Consider the following 20,203-nt stretch of genomic DNA (forward strand, 5'->3'; position numbering starts at 1 on the left):
AAAGATCTTGACTGAGCGACAGCGAGGGGTAAAATATAGGGATAAAGGGCCAACCCGTGGTAAAATCAATATAAATTCAAGCCCCCATGAATTATTTCTATTCTAATAGGACAAAGACAGCAATTCTTTTGGATCAAAGCTCTATGTGAAGGGAAATGTTTGCTGTTCTCGAAATTGAACACACTATTAATATTGACGTAAACGATGAAGAAAATTGAATAAGTGACATTCTTAAACCATATACAATAACATACTAAGACAGATTTGGATGAATTTAATTGACTATCTTACTTTCATATTAGAAGACATGGACATTATACAAATTTTTACCATCGTTTGTTTATGTTTTCATGTTTTGAGGACTCAGTTTCCCATTCGTGCATTTTCCCGTAAAATCCTAACATTCTTACGTCATCTTTCAATGACGTCATTTACACCATCTGACGAGAGGTAAATCATTTATAAAAAACATACGACGTGGGAGTAGAATTAGAACAGCCCAAACAAATCATGACGTTTACTATCAGCTAACATATGAATATATTAGAATTTTACCTCGGGTGTGTACTCAAAGTGTTTGAAGAACGTTATATTAGAATTGCTAAGCAATCCAAGATGGTGGAAGAAACCTGATCTACCTTAAAGATTCTTTTTTTCAAAACTTCTTACTGAGGGTGCTTGATTGTTGATGATGAAATATATCCAATGATTTATTAAAAATGTTTGCAGAAGTAACATGGCAGTGATGTTTCTGACAGATTTGGTGTTGGATGGTTTGGAGATTGACTGGTCTGCACATCTTCCATTGATGTTACATCTTATATTTTTAGGTAAGTTGTAAGACCCATTTCCAAATGACCAATGTGGTGCTATTTAACATCACTTGCTGTAATGCACTTTTCTGAAAATTTTACATTTTTATCTTACCTACTGAAATACTGTGCCACTTTAATCCAGAGACAGGCCAAATAAAGTACCCAATTTAAAAGTCTTTTACAATGTATTAAAAAATTATTCTTTTACTCTAAAAGGGAAATAGGAAAAATGATTTGGAAATTCCTCAGATTGTGTAGCAGTGCTGCCACAGAGGCTCTATGTGAACCTCATTGGAAATTTTATTTTCATCTTTTTATCTGCATTTACTTGGCCAAAATGGGTCAAATTTTATTGCAAGAATAATGTGCAGAAAGTCCTTGAAAAAGATCTGTTATCATTTTAGTCATATGAAAAAGAAACATTGATGCTATAATCAAAGAATGTGTCTTATAAGTCAGTTTTCAGATAAATCTAAAACTATGAACTCAATTTAACCATTTTATGATTTAGAATCAGTACATGTCCTTTTTACACTGACCTTAGCTATATCTATAGAACAATATAAGTACCAACTGTCAGATCCATGTACAAAAGGGGAGTATAAATAATTGGTTCATAATATAAGAGGCACACAACAATAGCTAAATAAGCAATACATGCTTCTTTGAACCACCTATTTTTTTATGCCTTACCTACTATAGTAGGTTACCAATATATTTTCCAGTCTGTTGATCTGTTGTTCCACTCCATAGCAGGTTAAAGTTTTGGTTTATATAAGTTTACCATGAAGTTGTTGTATCAGCAATCTGAAACTTAGTTCATGTGTTCATTGTGATGTAAACTTTGAAAAATATATACCACTTTAAGTTTTAATCCAGATACCATGATTCACTAAGCAGGGAAACATGATAGAGCGAGTGGGCATGGTGTATGGACACATATTTTTGTTTTAGATGAATTGATAATATTTCATAGTACTTTATATACTATTAAATAAGAAGTGAATATAAAAAGCTTTTGAAACTAAAACACAGATTGGATTTTCTGTGTTGGTTTTTGCAAGTAAAATCACACACAGCTTGTGATTTCTTTACATAGTTTTATGGTCAAGGTACAGTAAATGGGTTATGTCACAGTTTTGGTGAAATTTTTATGGCCTTGGCACTTAGTAGTCGATGCCACATCATTTCACCCTTGTCCATAATTCCTTCATTTCTGTCATGCAGCAACGAACATTGATACAGACTTTTTAGCTCACCTGGCCCAAAGGGCCAAGTGAGCTTTTCTCATCACTTGGCGTCCATCATCCGTCGTCCTGCGTCCTGTGTCCTGCATCCAGCGTCCTGCGTCCGTCGTCTGTAAACTTTTACAAAAATCTTCTCCTCTGAAACAACTGGGCTAAATTTGACCAAACTTGTCCACAATCATCATTAGGGTATCTAGTTTAAAATATGTCCGGTTGACCCGGCCAACCAATCAAGATGGCCGCCATGGCTAAAAATAGAACATAGGGGTAAAATGTAGATTTTGGCTTATATCTCTGAAACCAAAGCATTTAGAGCAAATCTGACATGGGGTATAATTGTTTATCAGGTCAAGATCTATCTGCCCTGAAATTTTCAGATGAATCTGACAACCCGTTGTTGGGTTGCTGCCCCTGAATTTGTAATTTTAAGGAAATTTTGCCGTTTTTGGTTATTATCTTGAATATTATTATAGATAGAGATAGACTGTAAACAGCAATAATGTTCAGCAAAGTAAGATCTACAAATAAGTCATCTTGACCAAAATGGTCAGTCGACCCCTTAAGGAGTTATTGCCCTTTATAGTCAATTTTTAACCATTTTTCGTAAATTTTTGTAATCTTTTACAACAATCTTCTCCTCTGAAACTACTTAAACAAATTTAACCAAACTTGTCAACAATCATCATTAGGGTATCTTGTTTAAAAAATGTGTCCGATGACCCCGCCCGCGAACCAAGATGGCCGACATGGCTAAAAAATAGTTCATAGGGTAAAATGCAGTTTTTGGCTGATATCTCTGAAACCAAAGCATTTAGAGCAAATCTGATGAGGATAAAATTGTTCATTAGGTCAAGATCTATGTCCTGAAATTTTCAGACCAATCAGGCAACACGTTGTTGGGTTGCTGCCCCTGAATTGGTAATTTTAAGAAAATTTTGCAGCTTTTGGTTATTATCTTGAATATTATAATAGATAGAGATAAACTGTAAACAGCAATAATGTACAGCAAAGTATGATCTACAAATAAGTCAACATGACCAAAATTGTCAATTGACCCCTTAAGGAGTTATTGCCCTTTATAGTCAATTTTTTACAATTTTCATAAATTTTTGTAAATTTTTACAAAATATTTTCCACTGTAACTACTGGGCCAAGTTCATTATAGATGGAGATAATTGTAAGCAGCAAGAATGTTCAGTAAAGTAAGATCTACAAACACATCACCATCACCAAAACACAATTTTGTCATGAATCCATCTGTGTCCTTTGTTTAATATGCACATAGACCAAGGTGAGCGATACAGGCTCTTTAGAGCCTCTAGTTTTTAGCTCACCTGGCCCAAAGAGCCAAGTGAGCTTTTCTCATCACTTGGCTTCCGTCGTCGTCTGTCGTCCTGCGTCCGTCGTCGTTAACTTTTACAAAAATCTTCTCCTCTGAAACTACTGGGCCAAATTTGACCAAACTTGGCGACAATCATCCTTGGGATATCTAGTTTAAAAAATGTGTCCGGTGACCCGGCCAACCAACCAAGATGGCCGCCATGTCTAAAAATAGAACATAGGGGTAAAATGTAGATTTTGGCTTATATCTCTGAAACCAAAGCATTACGAGCAAATCTGACACGGGGGTAAAATTGTTTATCAGGTCAAGATCTATCTGCCCTGAAATTGTCAGACCAATCAGGCAACACGTTGTTGGGTTGCTGCCCCTGAATTGGTAATTTTAAGAAAATTTTGCAGCTTTTGGTTATTATCTTGAATATTATTATAGATAGAGATAAACTATAAACAGCAATAATGTACAGCAAAGTTAGATCTACAAATAAGTCAACATGACCAAAATTGTCAATTGACCCTTTAAGGAGTTATTGCCCTTTATAGTCAATTTTTAACCAAATATTTTCCACTGTAACTACCGGGCCAAGTTCATTATAGATAGAGATAATAGTAAGGAGCAAGAATGTTCAGTAAAGTAAGATCTACAAACACATCACCATCACCAAAACACAATTTTGTCATGAATCCATCTGTGTCCTTTGTTTAATATGCACATAGACCAAGGTGAGCGACACAGGCTCTTTAGAGCCTCTAGTTTATAAATGCCTTTTGACGCATTTATAACTGAGAATTCCCTTTCGTAGAAGTGACAAAATTTTTCCTTGTAAAGTTTTATTTATCTATTATAGTTTTCAAAATAACAGACAAAATTGCAAAAAAATGGTAAATCATACATGTGATAGGGCTTTGGACTGAAAATTTCGTGAAAATAACAGTTATACAGACTTTTTTTCTAAACACCTTCACATATTGAGCTGATTTGTATTATGTGAATCTATTATGGTGAGTTACAGATCAAGTTGACATTTGGTTCCACTCTGCTGAATTTTTCCAAAATTACGGGCTTTGGACTTTGAAAATTTCATGAAAATAACAGTTATACAGACTTTTTTTCTGAATGCTTTTGCATATTGAGCTGATTTTTATACGACCTCAAAAGATTTTGCGGTCGTAAATTGGTATCACGTCGTCGTCGTCATTAAAAGAAATTGTGGGGGGTCAATTTTTTCTCATTTCAGATTTCAGAAATTAAAAAGAAAAATTCTTCAAATATTTTTTTTGCAAAAAAAAAAGTGGGGGTCCCTGGGGGTCAATACGCAACAGCAAAGTGTATTGCACAAAAGCAAAAAATAAATTGAATACAAATTCAAATCATATAACCAATTCTAAGTTCTTTGACTACAGTTATTCTGTGTCAGAAACCTATTATGTGTCAAATATTTAATTCCAATCCAAATTCAGACCTGTATCAAGCGCGAATATTGTGTCCATTTTTGCCCCAACTGTTAAGGGTTGGACCTCTGCGGTCGTATCCAGCCGTGCTCGGCGAAGCAATTTATTAGTAAATGTGAGTCTACAATGATGAGTTGCAGATTGAGTTAATGTTTGATTCAGCTTTGCTGATTTTTGCAGAAATTACGGGGCTTTGGACCTTGAAAATTTTGTGAAAATAACAGTTATACAGACTTTTCATTATAAAATTTCCACTCTTAAAAATGGCTTCAAGCTTTTCTTGTGAGCAGGGCCATTCGTGTCCTTCAGACACATCTAGTTAAATCAACTTTGACTTGTTGAACTATAACTTAAAGTTGAAAAAAAAATGCATTTATTATCTGTTTTATTTTCTGAAACATTACTGATTGAATTTCTTTCAAAATAGGTGAACATTTGTAAAAAAAAAAGAACATGAAATTGGCTAAAAACTTTCTTAAAATCATCAAATCTCAAATTTCAAATCCAATGATTTTTCTTAGAAAATTATATGTTATTGATACATATACAGTCGACTCAGTCTCGTTATCTCGAAGTCAGTCGGACCAGAGAAATATTTCAAGACACCCGTAGTTCAACTCAAACTAATACCGGATGTTTGACAGACAAAGGAACACAACTCTCACTTAGCTTGGTAAGGCTAAAATAACTCCATATGTATGGGTCAGGATAGATATTCTGGTCTGAAATTGATGTATCTGTATGTTATTGTGTTTTATAATTTTAATAAAATTATGTTTTTTTTTTGTCTCTTTATTATTTCTTTGTACAGTAACAATATTTCGGATAGTTTTTGGCCAAGAGAATAATTTTGGACATTGATCCAAAGGCATGTTGAAAGAAAAGAAAACAAATCTTATGTAACACAAGTAAATAATTTCTCAGATTTTAGAAAAATTAGATTGCTTTTCATTTTCTTTTTTTATCTCGATCTTTTCCCACAAAAGATTACAAGTGATTAAAGATGCCTATTGAGTAGTTTTCAGTTGTTCACTGACTCTCACTTTATGCACAAGCAAGCTCATTAATTATGGTTAATAGATCATAAAACTTTTTAAATATTTTTTTCATTATCTATAACAATGTATCGGTAATTATTAGTCCCCTACCGACGAAGTCGAAGTGGACTTTAGGTTTGCACTCCGTCCATCTGTCTGTCTGTCTGTCTGTCTGTCTGTCCATCTGTCAGTCCAGCAAATCAGTTTTCCAGACTTTTTTTCTTAGTGCTTGAAGATATTGATTTGATATTTGTTTTATTGATTTATCATGACAAGTTACAGGTCAAGTTAAATTTTCACGATTTTAGCTTTTCTCTTTGTTCAGTTAAAGCCCTTTCCCTACAATTAAATTTTTGATGAAATACTTATTAATTAGTAGATTTCTGTTCAAAGGGAAATAACTCATTTTTTAAAAGACTTTTAAAAGACAAAATGACATTTTGGATTTTTTTCCTTTTCTTTGGTAAATTGTTTGAAGAATTTAGTGGTAGGTTTGTTTGTCATTTTTGAAGATATTGATTTGATAATTAGTATATAGTTTATCATGACAAGTTACAGATCAAGTTGGAATTTTGTTCCAGTCTGATAATTTTGTGCAGAGTTATGGTCTTTGGACACTTAAATAATCAGTTTTCAACAGTTTTTTTTCGTCATGCTTGAAGATTTTGACTTGATATTTTTATGTAGTTTACACCATGACAAGTTATAGATCAAATTAGAATTTCGTTCCATTACAATGAATTTGTAACCGGTAGGGGACTATGTATTGCCATATTGCCATGCAATACTCACAGAATGCTTGTTTATTATGGTGATCAAAGAAAATCTTAGGTAAACACTCTCAGGAAAAGAATGTCATAAATCAAAACAGTTGTCAATGTCTGGAAATTTAATTACAGGTATGTGTTGTCAGATAAACTGGTCAAGCCAATTAAATCCTGGAGGTCATGTTTTTACATATGTGTATTACTTCGACAGAACCAAAGCAATTCATATGCTTTTGTTAACCTTGGGATCATAAAACTTCGGTTCGACATAACCGAAATTCCGACTCGTCCAATTTCGACTCATCAGGAGTCAAAATACATATATTTGTATGAAACAAAGTTTGGGTCGACGGGAAATTTTAACTCATATGAAATTTCGAGTCAACCAATCGAGACAACAAGAGTTAACTGTACTAATTTCAATGATGTAAAATAATCATACTGTCAAGACTTTAATTTTGGTGTATTAGCCAATCTGTTACCAAGTTAGTAGTGAAAGACGTCAAAAAATGATGTTTGACGACTTATAACGTGTTAATGGTTTCTATGAATTCTATTTGAAAAGATAATTTATAGCACGACTTTTGGTATGGAAACTTTTTAAGGTTGAAAAGAATATGTTGACCCTTAGATGTCTGTTATACTTTGCTGTCTCAATGATGCACACCTGGTGTCATTTAAATTGTTTGTAATTTTAGGTCTAGATCACATGAGAGCTTTAGTGTATGAACACTGTAAGAAACTGTTAGAGAATCTTATGTTACTAGCAGCCCAAGATAACGAGAATGTTGCAAGAACTTTATTACAGTACAGAAGTAATATTACAGATACACTGACACTGATAGCAGAAGACAGAGATATTCATGGAGCATTGGGTTAGTAAAATAATGAAGTATAATTCCAAATACACTGACAGTGAAAGCAGAAGACCAAGATTTCCAGGGAGCATTAGGTTAGTAAAATAATGAAGTAATATTACTGAAACACTGACACTGAAAGCAGAAGACAGAGATTTCCAGGGAGCATTGGGATAGTAAAATAATGAAGTAATATTACAGAAACACTGACACTGAAAGCAGAAAACAGAGATTTCCAGGGAGCATTGGGTTAGTAAAAAAATGAAGTAATATTACTGAAACACTGTGTCTGAAATCAGCAGACAGAGACTTCCAGGGAGCATTGGGTTAGTAAAATAATGAAGTTATATTACTGAAACACTGACACTGAAAGCAGAAGACAGAGATTTCCAGGGAGCATTAGGTTAGTAAAAAATGAAGTAATATTACTGAAACACTGACTCTGAAAGCAGAAGACAGAGATATCCTGTGAGAATTAGGTTAGTAAAATAATGAAGTAATATTACTGAAACACTTACTCTGAAAGCAGAAGACAGTGATATTCATTGAGCATTGGGTTAGTAAAATAATGAAGTAATATTCCAGATACACTGACACTGAAAGCAGAAGACAGAGATTTCCAGGGAGCATTGGGTTAGTAAAATAATGAAGTAATATTACTGAAACACTGACACTGAAAGCAGAAGACAGAGATTTCCAGGGAGCATTGGGTTAGTAAAATAATGAAGTTATATTACTGAAACACTTGACACTGAAAGCAGAAGACAGAGATTTCCAGGGAGCATTGGGTTAGTAAAAAAATGAAGTAATATTACTGAAACACTGACTCTGAAAGCAGAAGACAGAGATATCCTGTGAGCATTATGTTAGTAAAATAATGAAGTAATATTACTGAAACACTGACTCTGAAAGCAGAAGACAGTGATTTTCATTGGGCAATGGGTTAGTAAAATAATGAAGTAATATTCCAGATACACTGACACTGAAAGCAGAAGACAGAGATTTCCAGGGAGCATAAGGTTAGTAAAATAATGAATTAATATTACTGAAACACTGACACTGAAAGCAGAAGACAGAGATTTCCAGGGAGCATTGGGTTAGTAAAATAATGAAGTAATATTACTGAAACACTGACTCTGAAAGCAGAAGACAGAGATATCCAGTGAGCATTAGGTTAGTAAAATAATGAAGTAATATTACTGAAACACTGACTCTGAAAGCATAAGACAGAGATATCCAGTGAGCATTAGGTAAGAGAAATAAAAGTAATATTACTATTAGTGAAACACTGACTCTGACGGCAGAAGACAGAGATTTCCAGGGAGCATTAGGTTAGTAAAATAATGAAGTAATATTACTGAAACACTGTCTCTGAAAGCAGAAGACAGAGATTTCCAGGGAGCATTAGGTAAGTGAAATAATGAAGTTATATTACAGAAACACTAACACTGAAAGCAGAAGACAGAGATTTCCAGTGAGCATTAGGTTAGTAAAATAATGAAGTAATATTACTGAAACACTGACTCTGAAAGCAGAAGACAGAGATATCCAGTTAGCATTAGGTTAGAGAAATAAAAGTAATATTACTATCAGTGAAACACTGACTCTGAAAGCAGAAGACAGAGATATTCATGGAGCATTGGGTAAGTAAAATAATGAAGTAATATTACTGAAACACTGACTCTGAAAGCAGAAGACAGAGATTTCCAGTGAGCATTAGGTTAGTAAAATAATGAAGTAATATTACAGAAACACTGACACTGAAAGCAGAAGACAGAGATTTCCAGGGAGCATTGGGTTAGTAAAATAATGAAGTAATATTACTGAAACACTGACACTGAAAGCAGAAAACACTGACTCTGAAAGCAGAAGACGGAGATATTCAGTGAGCATTAGGTTAGCAAAATAATGAAGAAATATTACTGAAAAACTGACTCTGAGAGCAGAAAACAGAGATTTCCAGGGAGCATTAGGTTAGTAAAATAATAAAGTAATATTACTGAAACACTGACTCTGAAAGCAGCTGACAGAGATTTCCAGGGAGCATTAGATAAGTAAAATAATGAAGTAATATTACAGAAACACTGACACTGAAAGCAAAGACAGAGATTACCAGTGAGCATTAGGTTAGTAAAATAATGAAGTAATATTACTGAAACATTGACTCTGTCAGCAGAAGACAGATATCCAGTGAGCATTAGGTTAGTAAAATTAATAAAGTAATATTACTGAAACACTGACTCTGAAAGCAGAAGACAGAGATTTCCAGGGAGCATAAGTTAGTAAAATAATTAAGTAATAATACAGAAACACTGACACTGAACGCAGAAAACACTGACTCTGAAAGCAGAAGACAGAGATATTCAGTGAGCATTAGGTAAGAGAAATAAAAGTAATATTACTATTAGTGAAACACTGACTCTGACGGCAGAAGACAGAGATTTCCAGGGAGCATTAGGTTAGTAAAATAATGAAGTAATATTACTGAAACACTGTCTCTGAAAGCAGAAGACAGAGATTTCCAGGGAGCATTAGGTAAGTGAAATAATGAAGTTATATTACAGAAACACTAACACTGAAAGCAGAAGGCAGAGATTTCCAGGGAGCATTAGGTTAGTAAAATAATGAAGTAATATTACTGAAACACTGACTCTGAAAGCAGAAGACAGAGATATCCAGTGAGCATTAGGTTAGTAAAATAATGAAGTAATATTTCTGAAACACTTGTCTCTGAAAGCAGAAGACAGAGATTTCCAGGGAGCATTAGGTAAGTGAAATAATGAAGTTATATTACAGAAACACTAACACTGAAAGCAGAAGGCAGAGATTTCCAGGGAGCATTAGGTTAGTAAAATAATGAAGTAATATTACTGAAACACTGACTCTGAAAGCAGAAGACAGAGATTTCCAGGGAGCATTAGGTTAGTAAAATAATGAAGTAATATTACAGAAACACTGACTCTGAGAGCAGAAAACAGAGATTTCCAGGAAGCATTAGGTTAGTAAAATAATGAAGTAATATTACAGAAACACTGACACTGAAAGCAGAAGACAGAGATTTCAAGGGAGCATTGGGTTAGTAAAATAATGAAGTAATATGAATGATACACTGACTCTGAAAACAAAAGACAGAGATATCCAGGGAGCATTGGGTTAGTAAAATAATGAAGTAATATTACTGAAATACTGACACCGAAAGCAGAAAACACTGACTCTGAAAGCAGAAGACAGAGATATTCAGTGAGCATTAGGTTAGTTAAATAATGAAGTAATATTACTGAAACACTGACTCTGAAAGCAGAAGACAGAGATTTCCAGGGAGCATAAGTTAGTAAAATAATTAACTAATATTACTGAAACACTGACACTGAAAGCAGAAAACACTGACTCTGAAAGCAGAAGACAGAGATATTCAGTGAGCATTAGGTTAGTAAAATATTGAAGTAATATTACTGAAACACTGACTCTGAAAGCAGAAGACAGAGATATTCAGTGAGCATTAGGTTAGTAAAATAATGAAGTAATATTACTGAAACACTGACTCTGAAAGTTGAAAACAGAGATTTCCAGGGAGCATAAGTTAGTAAAATAATTAAGTAATATTACTGAAACACTGACTCTGAAAGTAGCAGACAGAGATTTCCAGGGAGCATTAGATTAGTAAAATAATGAAGTAATATTACAGAAACACTGACACTGAAAGCAGAAAACACTGACTCTGAAAGCAGAAGATAGAGATATTCAGTGAGCATTAGGTTAGTAAAATAATGAAGTAATATTACTGAAACACTGACTCTGAAAGCAGAAGACAGAGATTTCCAGGGAGCATTAGGTTAGTAAAATAATCAAGTAATATTACTGAAACACTGACTCTGAAAGCAGCAGACAGAGATTTCCAGGGAGCATTAGATTAGTAAAATAATGAAGTAATATTACAGAAACACTGACACTGAAAGCAGAAGACAGAGATTACCAGTGAGCATTAGGTTAGTAAAATAATGAAGTAATATTAGTGAAACACTGACACTGAAAGCGAAGACAGAGATTTCCAGGAAGCATTAGGTTAGTTAAATAATGAAGTAATATTACTGAAACACTGACTCTGAAAGCAGAAGACAGAGATTTCCAGGGAGCATAAGTTAGTAAAATAATTAAGTAATATTACTGAAACACTGACTCTGAAAGCAGAAAACACTGACTCTGAAAACAGAAGACAGAGATATTCAGTGAGCATTAGGTTAGTAAAATAATGAAGTAATATTACTGAAACACTGACTCTGAAAGTTGAAGACAGAGATTTCCATGGAGCATAAGTTAGTAAAATAATTAAGTAATATTACTGAAACACTGACTCTGAAAGCAGAAGACAGAGATTTCCAGGGAGCATTAGATTAGTAAAATAATGAAGTAATATTACAGAAACACTGACACTGAAAGCAGAAAACACTGACTCTGAAAGCAGAAGATAGAGATATTCAGTGAGCATTAGGTTAGTAAAATAATGAAGTAATATTACTGAAACACTGACTCTGAAAGCAGAAGACAGAGATTTCCAGGGAGCATTAGGTTAGTAAAATAATTAAGTAATATTACTGAAACACTGACTCTGAAAGCAGCAGACAGAGATTTCCAGGGAGCATTAGATTAGTAAAATAATGAAGTAATATTACAGAAACACTGACACTGAAAGCAGAAAACAGAGATTACCAGTGAGCATTAGGTTAGTAAAATGATGAAGTAATATTACTGAAACACTGACACTGAAAGCAAAGACAGAGATTTCCAGTGAGCATTAGGTTAGTAAAATAATGAAGTAATATTACTGAAACACTGACTCTGAAAGCAAAGACAGAGATTTCCAGTGAGCATAAGATTAGTAAAATAATGAAGTAATATTACTGAAACACTGACACTGAAAGCAGAAGACAGAGATTACCAGTGAGCATTAGGTTAGTAAAATAATGAAGTAATATTACTGAAACACTGACTCTGAAAGCAGAAGACAGAGATTTCCAGGGAGCATTAGGTTAGTAAAATAATGAAGTAATATTACTGAAACACTGACTCTGAAAGCAGCAGACAGAGATTTCCAGGGAGCATTAATTTAGTAAAATAATGAAGTAATATTACAGAAACACTGACACTGAAAGCAGAAGACAGAGATTACCAGTGAGCATTAGGTTAGTAAAATAATGAAGTAATATTACTGAAACACTGACACTGAAAGCGAAGACAGAGATAACCAGTGAGCATTAGGTTAGTAAAATAATGAAGTAATATTACTGAAACACTGACACTGAAAGCGAAGACAGAGATTTCCAGGAAGCATTAGGTTAGTTAAATAATGAAGTAATATTACAGAAACACTGACACTGAAAGCAGAAGACAGAGATTTCCAGGGAGCATTAGATTAGTAAAATAATGAAGTAATATTACAGAAACACTGACACTGAAAGCAGAGACAGAGATTACCAGTGAGCATTAGGTTAGTAAAATAATGAAGTAATATAAATGATACACTGACTCTGAAAGCAGCAGACAGAGATATCCAGGGAGCATTGAGCTAGTAAAATAATGAAGTAATTTTACAGATACGCTGACTCTACTTTACAGTATAATAATAATCAGAAAGAGAGATTTTTCTCCTCAAAATTTCGAGATTTGACTGCTCTTATCAGGAGATAATCTTCTGAGAGCTCATGATTATAAAATTTAAAAAAAATACAGGGAAGTTTTCACTGACATCTGGAGAGTTGAAAACATATGTTTTTAATTTGTGTGCAGAAGACTGAAACTTTGGAAAACAGGATTGATAGTCTCTGTTTGGTATTGTAGTCTCTTGTAAAAGGAAGTTGAAATTTGATTGGGAAAAGGCAAAATTGTGCAAACAAAGTTGGGTATTTGCAATTTGAAATGAGTCAGAATATTTGACCCTAAAAATGCTAGGAAAATCCTTGCTGTCAAGATTTTCCTTTGATTAGTCTAATTTCATTCTTTCTGGTCTTACAACAATTTTTCTAAAAGTCTCAATTATTAACTATAATTAGAAAATATTGTCCTGTTCAAAAAATATCTCTATTAAACACCTTTTGTACAGGTAACAGCATGCTTAAAAAAATTCAAGGAACTACCCAGTGTTGAAAAGAAAATGGTATAAATCACAATAAAACATATGATTCTGAATTCCAAGCACATTGCATTACTTATAGGTTTAAAGTTTCTATTGAGAACGATTTGCCATATATTTTACTGCTGAGCTACCAATTTAAAGAAGTAGGGGCACTGTCAAAGAGGTCCAATTTGCCCAAATATTAGTGCAAATTAAAAAAATATCATGCATATTCTTAAATTTGTCCTAACTTTACTAAGGTACATTCATACATGTGATGGACTGTGAAACTCAGATCAGGAGATTGGGAAATTTTGGTCAGGAGATTAGGACTCAGATCAGGAGGTTTTTAATCGACATAAATTTTGTCGTAAATGTAACCGTGTGCTGTAGAAATTGTCTTTTAAAGTGTTTTTTCTTCAACTTTCCATCTGAATGTATTATATTTATAGTACCCTTGTACTTATAAATTTTCTCTATCTTTATTCAACATGTTCAATCTAACATTCTTTTTTTTTTTTAGTATGTTCTTTAAATTCTTTAATTTACATCTTTTTTATCATTATTCCTTAGAACAATCACTGCAATCAGAACATTTGTTTAACTATCTGCAAAGAGGTTTTTTTTGCATGTTAAAAAGCATTTTCAAAGATATTACAAGGGTCATAGTTATTATATAAATTTCAATTTAAGCCTTGAAAGGAAGTATAGAACCCTCAAATAATTTTCAAATTATTATTTTTTTATTTGTCTTAAAACATTTAAAATCATTTAATTACCATCCTTTTATGATCATTTGTTCAATTTATATTTTATTTATATTCTTTTAAAAATTTACATTATTTAAAGGAAAGTAACTTAAAACAGGATAAATCAAGGGAAGTAACCCAAAAATTCATTTCAATTATTTAAATACACAAAGTTTTTATTACACAATGGCAATTAGCCTGAGGTAAAAATAGTTGATTACCAGTATGTTTGACACCCAAGCTGACAAGTGAAGCCATATAATTATGCATGTTAATTGATTTACAGGTAAAATATAACTTCAGGTAATGTCAGTTACACCAGATATGTTGGGCTGAAATTTTTATACGACCGCAAAAAAATTTTTGTGGTCGTATATTGGTATGACGTTGGCGTCCTCGTTGTCGTCATCCGGCGTCGTAGTCATCGTCCGAAAACACATTAGTTTTCGCACTCTAACTTTAGTTTAAGTAAATGTATCTCAATGAAATTTTACCATAAGGTTCAATACCACAAAAGGAAGGTGGGGATTGATTTTGGGGGTTATGGTACCCACAGTTAAGGAATTAGGGGCCAAAAAGGGGCCAAAAATAAGCATTTTTGTAACTTCCAGACATAACTTGTGTGTAAGTGTATGGATCTCTGACATTGTACCACAAGGTTCCATATCACAAAGGGAATGCTGGGATTGATTTTGGGGGTAATTGCCTCCAAATTTTAGGAATTAGGGGCCAAAAAGGGGCAAAAAACAGGCATTTTTCTAGTTTCATGACAATAACTTGTGTGTAAGTGTATGGATCTTTATGAAATTGTACTACAAGGTTCCATATCTCAAAGGGAAAGCTGGAATTGAGTTTGGGGGTAATTGCCCAAAAGTTTAGGAATAAAGGGCCAAAAAGGGGCCAAAATTAGCATTTTTCTAGTTTCCAGACAATAACATGTGTTCAAATGTATGGATCTCTCTGAAATTGTACTGCAAGGTACCATACCACAAAAGGAAGGCTGGGATTGATTTTTGGGGTAATTCCCTCAAAATTTTAGTAATTAGGGGCCATAAAAGGGCAAAAAAACAAGCATTTTTCTAGTTTCAGGACAATAACTTGTGTGTAAGTGTATGGATCTTTATGAAATTGTACTGCAAGGTTACATATCACAAAGGGAAAGCTGGGTTTGAGTTTGGGGGTAATTGCCCTAAACGTTTAGGAATTTGGGGCCAAAAAGGGGCCAAAAAACAAGCATTTTTCTAGTTTCCAGACAATAACTTGTGTTCAAGTGTATGGATCTCTCTGAAATTGTACTGCAAGGTACCATACCACAAAGGGAAAGCTGGGATTGAGTTTGGGGGTGATGAATCATAAGGGGGTTCAAAAAATTGGGGGGGATTTTTTTTTCCTTTTTTTTCTTTAAAATTTTCCATTTTAAATTGGTTATTTCTGATTTATATATAAAAGCAAATAATAATGATATGGTTTGAATAGGTAAATTAAAAATTTTTAAGTTCTTAGACCACTTTCATTCTGTTTGAGAAACCTATGCTGTGTCAAATATTTAATTACAATCCAAATTCAGTGCTGTATCAAGCTTGAATGTTGTATCCATACTTGCCCCAACTGTTCAGGGTTCGACCTCTGCGGTAGTATCAAGCTGCGCCCCAGCGGAGCATTTTATTCATTCATGAAATATTTCATACACAGGATTTTTTTCTCTTCAACGGGAGGTCGGGAGGAGTCCCCTGAAAACAGGATTATTGTACTCCTGTCGGGAGGTTCACATGTATATACATTGAAGGTGTTTTGAAAATAAAAACTGATTCACTATAAAACAAGTTTCTAAAAAAAAAAAAGATTGTATTTTATAGAATTTCTTGATTTTCCTTGTTTTTTTTTTATCAATTTTTCAGTATTCTTTGGATTGTAAAAGTATTATTGGCACCCAAGAAACAACTTTATATTTGTGTGATTATTTAGATAACTAGACTAAAGTTTCTCTAAAATTATTTTATTGTTTCTTGGCTGCTCACAATGTTTCCTCAAAGGAAATGCGGATGGAAAACTGCAAAAAGCACTTTCTTTGTTTTCATGAAAAAGAAGACCATATTATGCATTATTTTGACTTCATAACATTAAAAAATGTCCTTCTTTTTCATGTTTAAAATGCTTCAATGAACACATTTAAGTCAAGCATGTGATGTTGATGAAAGATCTTTGATAGTCTTGATTATTCACAAATTTTCCAGATCATGGGCTATTTAGAGCGTGACATACGACTATGAAGACACTTTGTTGACTGTTTGTTTTTTTTTTTGTGTTAGCTTGGTTGCTGTCTCTCATTGACATATACCCCACATTACATTTTATTCCTACTCTTTTTTTAAGGCTTTTGATCCACACTTAAATCTTATCAAATACTTTAAAATTGATATTTGCTACTTCTCAGCTCAGCATGCAGCACTTAGAAGTAAGATCAAAGAGAAGTAAAGTGACGGGAAAAAGTTTTGTGCATAAATCCATTACTGTAACTGTCACATGAATTTTAGAATATGAAATATTATAATTGTTAAAGTAAAATATCTGTAATAATATTACAGCAGAAAGCCAGGGAGAAGAGGTGATGTTGAGGTCAATGATCAGTGTTGACAGCAGTCAAACTGTGGTGCCTGATGTGACCACACCTATAGAACAACCCACTGATCCAGAATTGTTACAAACTGTTGAGGAAGTTGCTAAAGCCATACTTGATTTTATGGAAATAAGGTAGAGTTGTTAATATTGTAAATATAGTAGTCACCCGAAGGGTCAAATGAGCCTGTCCTATCACTTGGCATTGCTCGTCTGTAGTTGCCCATTAATTTTTATACAAAATTTCTCCTCTAAAACTTATATAGATATAAGAAGATGTGGTATGAGTGCCAATGAGACAACTCTCCATCCAAGTCAAAATTTATAAAAGTAAACCATTATAGGTCAAAGTAAGGTCTTCAACACAGTGCCTTGGCTCACACCGAACATCATTATTTTGACTGCCAATTGGAACCAAACTTTGCCATAATCCTCATTTGGGTATCTAGGTTAAAAGATTTGTGTGTGATTAGCCCGCCTGCCATCCAACATGTCCGACATGGCTAAAAATAGAACATGAGGGGAAAATGCTATTTCAGTTTATTATCTTGATAACCCCTACAGGTATAGAAAATCTGACAGAGCAAAACTTTTGAGATTTACCTACTGTCAGTTTACATCAAAACTGTCAGAACACTTTTTATACGTCTATTAACAGGACGTATTATGGTATACCATTGTCCATCCGTCCGCCCATCTGTCCGTCCGTCTGTCGTCAACATTTTGGACAGTTACTCAAAAAGCTTTCACCAATTTTCATGAAACTTTGGTGAATTGTTTATATCTATTGACGTAAGCTCCATTTCAATTTTTATAAATTTTAGATTTTACGTTTCCGAGTTGTGGGATTTTGTTGTTATAGGATTTTATAGGATTTTATTTTCATAAAAAAATGGGGGATTATCCAGTTTTCTGACTATAACACAAATATGCTTTGAGCAATTTTCATGAAACTTTAATGAAGTGTTTATATATACGGACATAAGTTCCCTTTCGATTTTTGAAAATTTCTGATTTCACATATTGGATTTTTGTGACTTTATTCATATAAAAGGGGTGATTTTCCAGTTTTCAGACCATAACTCAAAAACGCTTCAAGCAGTTTTAATTAAACTTTGGTGACTTGTTTATATTTATTGAAATAAGCTCCCTTTTAATTTTTTAAATTACTGATATGAAATTGCGCAGTTATGGAACTGTATTTGTTGAAAAATAGTCGAAAACTGTATGTTTTTCACACTTTGAACAGTTAAAGAATTCTATTCTTTTAAAAATCAAGGCCACAAACTTAGTTAAACTTGAGGTAGCTCACAGTATTTCTAGTTAATCATATCAATTCATTTAAAGCATAAAGACGAGCTAAAGAGGGCATCATGTCACAGCTCTTTATTGCCCCCCGCGCAACGCATTGATGGGGACATAGAAATACCAGGACTCCGTCCATCCGTCCATCCATCCGGTCTTGTTAGCGCTCTCACATGTACAATTCTTGCCAGATTTTTATGAAACTTAAATCATAGATTTATATCAGCAATGTCTTGGACAAGTTTGAAAATCAGTGCCGATCAATTATTTTTAAAAGAGTTATGCCCCTTAGAAACATTAAATATATGGAAAACTGCATCGTTAGCGCTTTCATGTGTACAATTCTTGCCAGATTTTTATGAAACTTATATTATAGGTTTATATCAGCAATGTCTTTGACAAATTCGAAAATCAGTGCTGATCAATTATTTTTAAAGGAGTTATGTCTCTTTGAAACATTTGTTATATGGAAAATTACATTTTTAGGGCTCTCATGTGTACAATTCTTGCCAGAATTTTATGAAACTTAAATCATAGGTTTATATTAGCAATGTCTTTGATGAGTTCCAAATCAATGCCTATCAATAATTTTTAAAAGAGTTATGCCCCTTGGAATTATTAATTATATGGAAAATTACCTTATAAGCGCTCTAATGTGTACAATTCTTGCCAGATTTTTATGAAATTCATATTATAGGTTTATATCATCAATGTCTTTGACGAGTTCAAAAATCAGTGGCGATAAATTATTTTTAAAAGAGTTATGCCCCTTGGAAATATTGATTATATGGAAAATTGCATTGTCAGAGCTCTCATGTGTACAATTATTGTCAGAATTTTTTGAAACTTATATAATAGGTTTATATCAGCAATGTCTTTCACACTTTCGAAAATAAGAGCTGATCAAATATTTTTAACGAGTTATGCCCCTTGTAAATATTAATTATAATGGAAATCACACTGCATTTGCTCTGAAGCCTTCATTTCTCTAAGATATTAAGAAAAAGTTTTAAAGAACGAAAAAAAAGTGGGAGTATGTCGTGGGTAGTTAATAAAGAATAAGGAGATATGGTATGATTGCTAATGAGACAACTATGCACCAAAGTTCAAATAAAGTCAAGGTTGTTAAATACCCCTTAGTAGAAGTAGTACAAGTGTCCAGTTAACATTTTGCTGCAGTAAATTAGTGCTAACATATTTGAATATAAAATAAATAAATGTTTGGTCAAATTGACACGAATGGCCCTGCTCTCAAAAAAATTGAAGCCATTTTTAGAAGTGGAAATTTTCAAAGTGCAACGCCCATAATTTTGGTAAAAATCTAAAGGAGCGGAACCAAACATAAACTCAATCTGTAACTTACCGTAGTAGACTCACATACTAAAAATCAGCTCAATATGGGAAGGTGTTTAGAAAAAAAGTCTGTATAACTGTTTCAGTCCAAAGCCCTGTCACATGTATGATTTACCATGTTTTGCAATTTTGTCTGTTATCTTGAAAACTATAATAGACAAATAAAACTTTACAAGGACAAATTTTGTCACTTCAATGTAAGGGAATGATCAGTTATGCTTCAGTATACATGTTGACTCAATCAATTAATATTGCATGCATCGATGCAGGTCCATGAAATAGCTAGGTCACACTTTGAATTAGTATTACTAATTTAGTAAACCAAAATATTGCAAGGTTGTTGATTGCTTTATATTAATAGGATTATGGTATTTCTTATATACCAGATGGGAAGTGCTGTCCTGTCCATTTTTTATACTCAGAGAAGAGAGTTTTCACTAGTTCAAATGCCACATCTATCATTTATGAAGTAGATTTTTAGTTACAACCTTTTTCGGACTAATGGGGTGTCAGACAAATTGGAGTGTCAGGCTAATGGGGTGTAAGAATAGCAGGTCA

General features: G+C 33.4%; 1 protein-coding gene and 2 long non-coding RNA genes across 5 annotated transcripts in view; 1 reads left to right on the plus strand and 2 right to left on the minus strand.

Annotated features, from left to right (window-relative positions):
- LOC127716465 (protein furry homolog) overlaps window positions 1-20,203 on the plus strand; it is a 631,222-nt gene that overhangs the window by 330,432 nt on the left and 280,587 nt on the right. For both annotated transcript variants that reach the window (XM_052222678.1, XM_052222679.1), the window contains exons 35-37: window positions 730-830; window positions 7,355-7,531; window positions 16,957-17,122. In XM_052222678.1, the coding sequence (XP_052078638.1) occupies window positions 730-830; window positions 7,355-7,531; window positions 16,957-17,122 (444 nt within the window). The remainder of the gene's footprint in view (window positions 1-729; window positions 831-7,354; window positions 7,532-16,956; window positions 17,123-20,203) is intronic.
- LOC127716526 (uncharacterized) overlaps window positions 1-20,203 on the minus strand; it is a 331,247-nt gene that overhangs the window by 115,504 nt on the left and 195,540 nt on the right. The window lies entirely within an intron of this gene.
- LOC127716520 (uncharacterized) overlaps window positions 1-20,203 on the minus strand; it is a 157,635-nt gene that overhangs the window by 39,627 nt on the left and 97,805 nt on the right. Inside the window, exon 2 of one of the 2 annotated variants that reach the window (XR_007988971.1) lies at window positions 4,864-4,918. This is a non-coding gene — a long non-coding RNA (uncharacterized LOC127716520). Of the gene's footprint in view, window positions 1-4,825; window positions 4,919-20,203 lie in introns of those variants that run through there. The other variant, XR_007988970.1, reaches the window with a different exon arrangement.

Source organism: Mytilus californianus, unplaced genomic scaffold, assembly GCF_021869535.1.
Source record: "Mytilus californianus isolate M0D057914Y unplaced genomic scaffold, xbMytCali1.0.p SCAF_9, whole genome shotgun sequence".
Taxonomy (NCBI): Eukaryota; Metazoa; Mollusca; class Bivalvia; order Mytilida; family Mytilidae; genus Mytilus; species Mytilus californianus.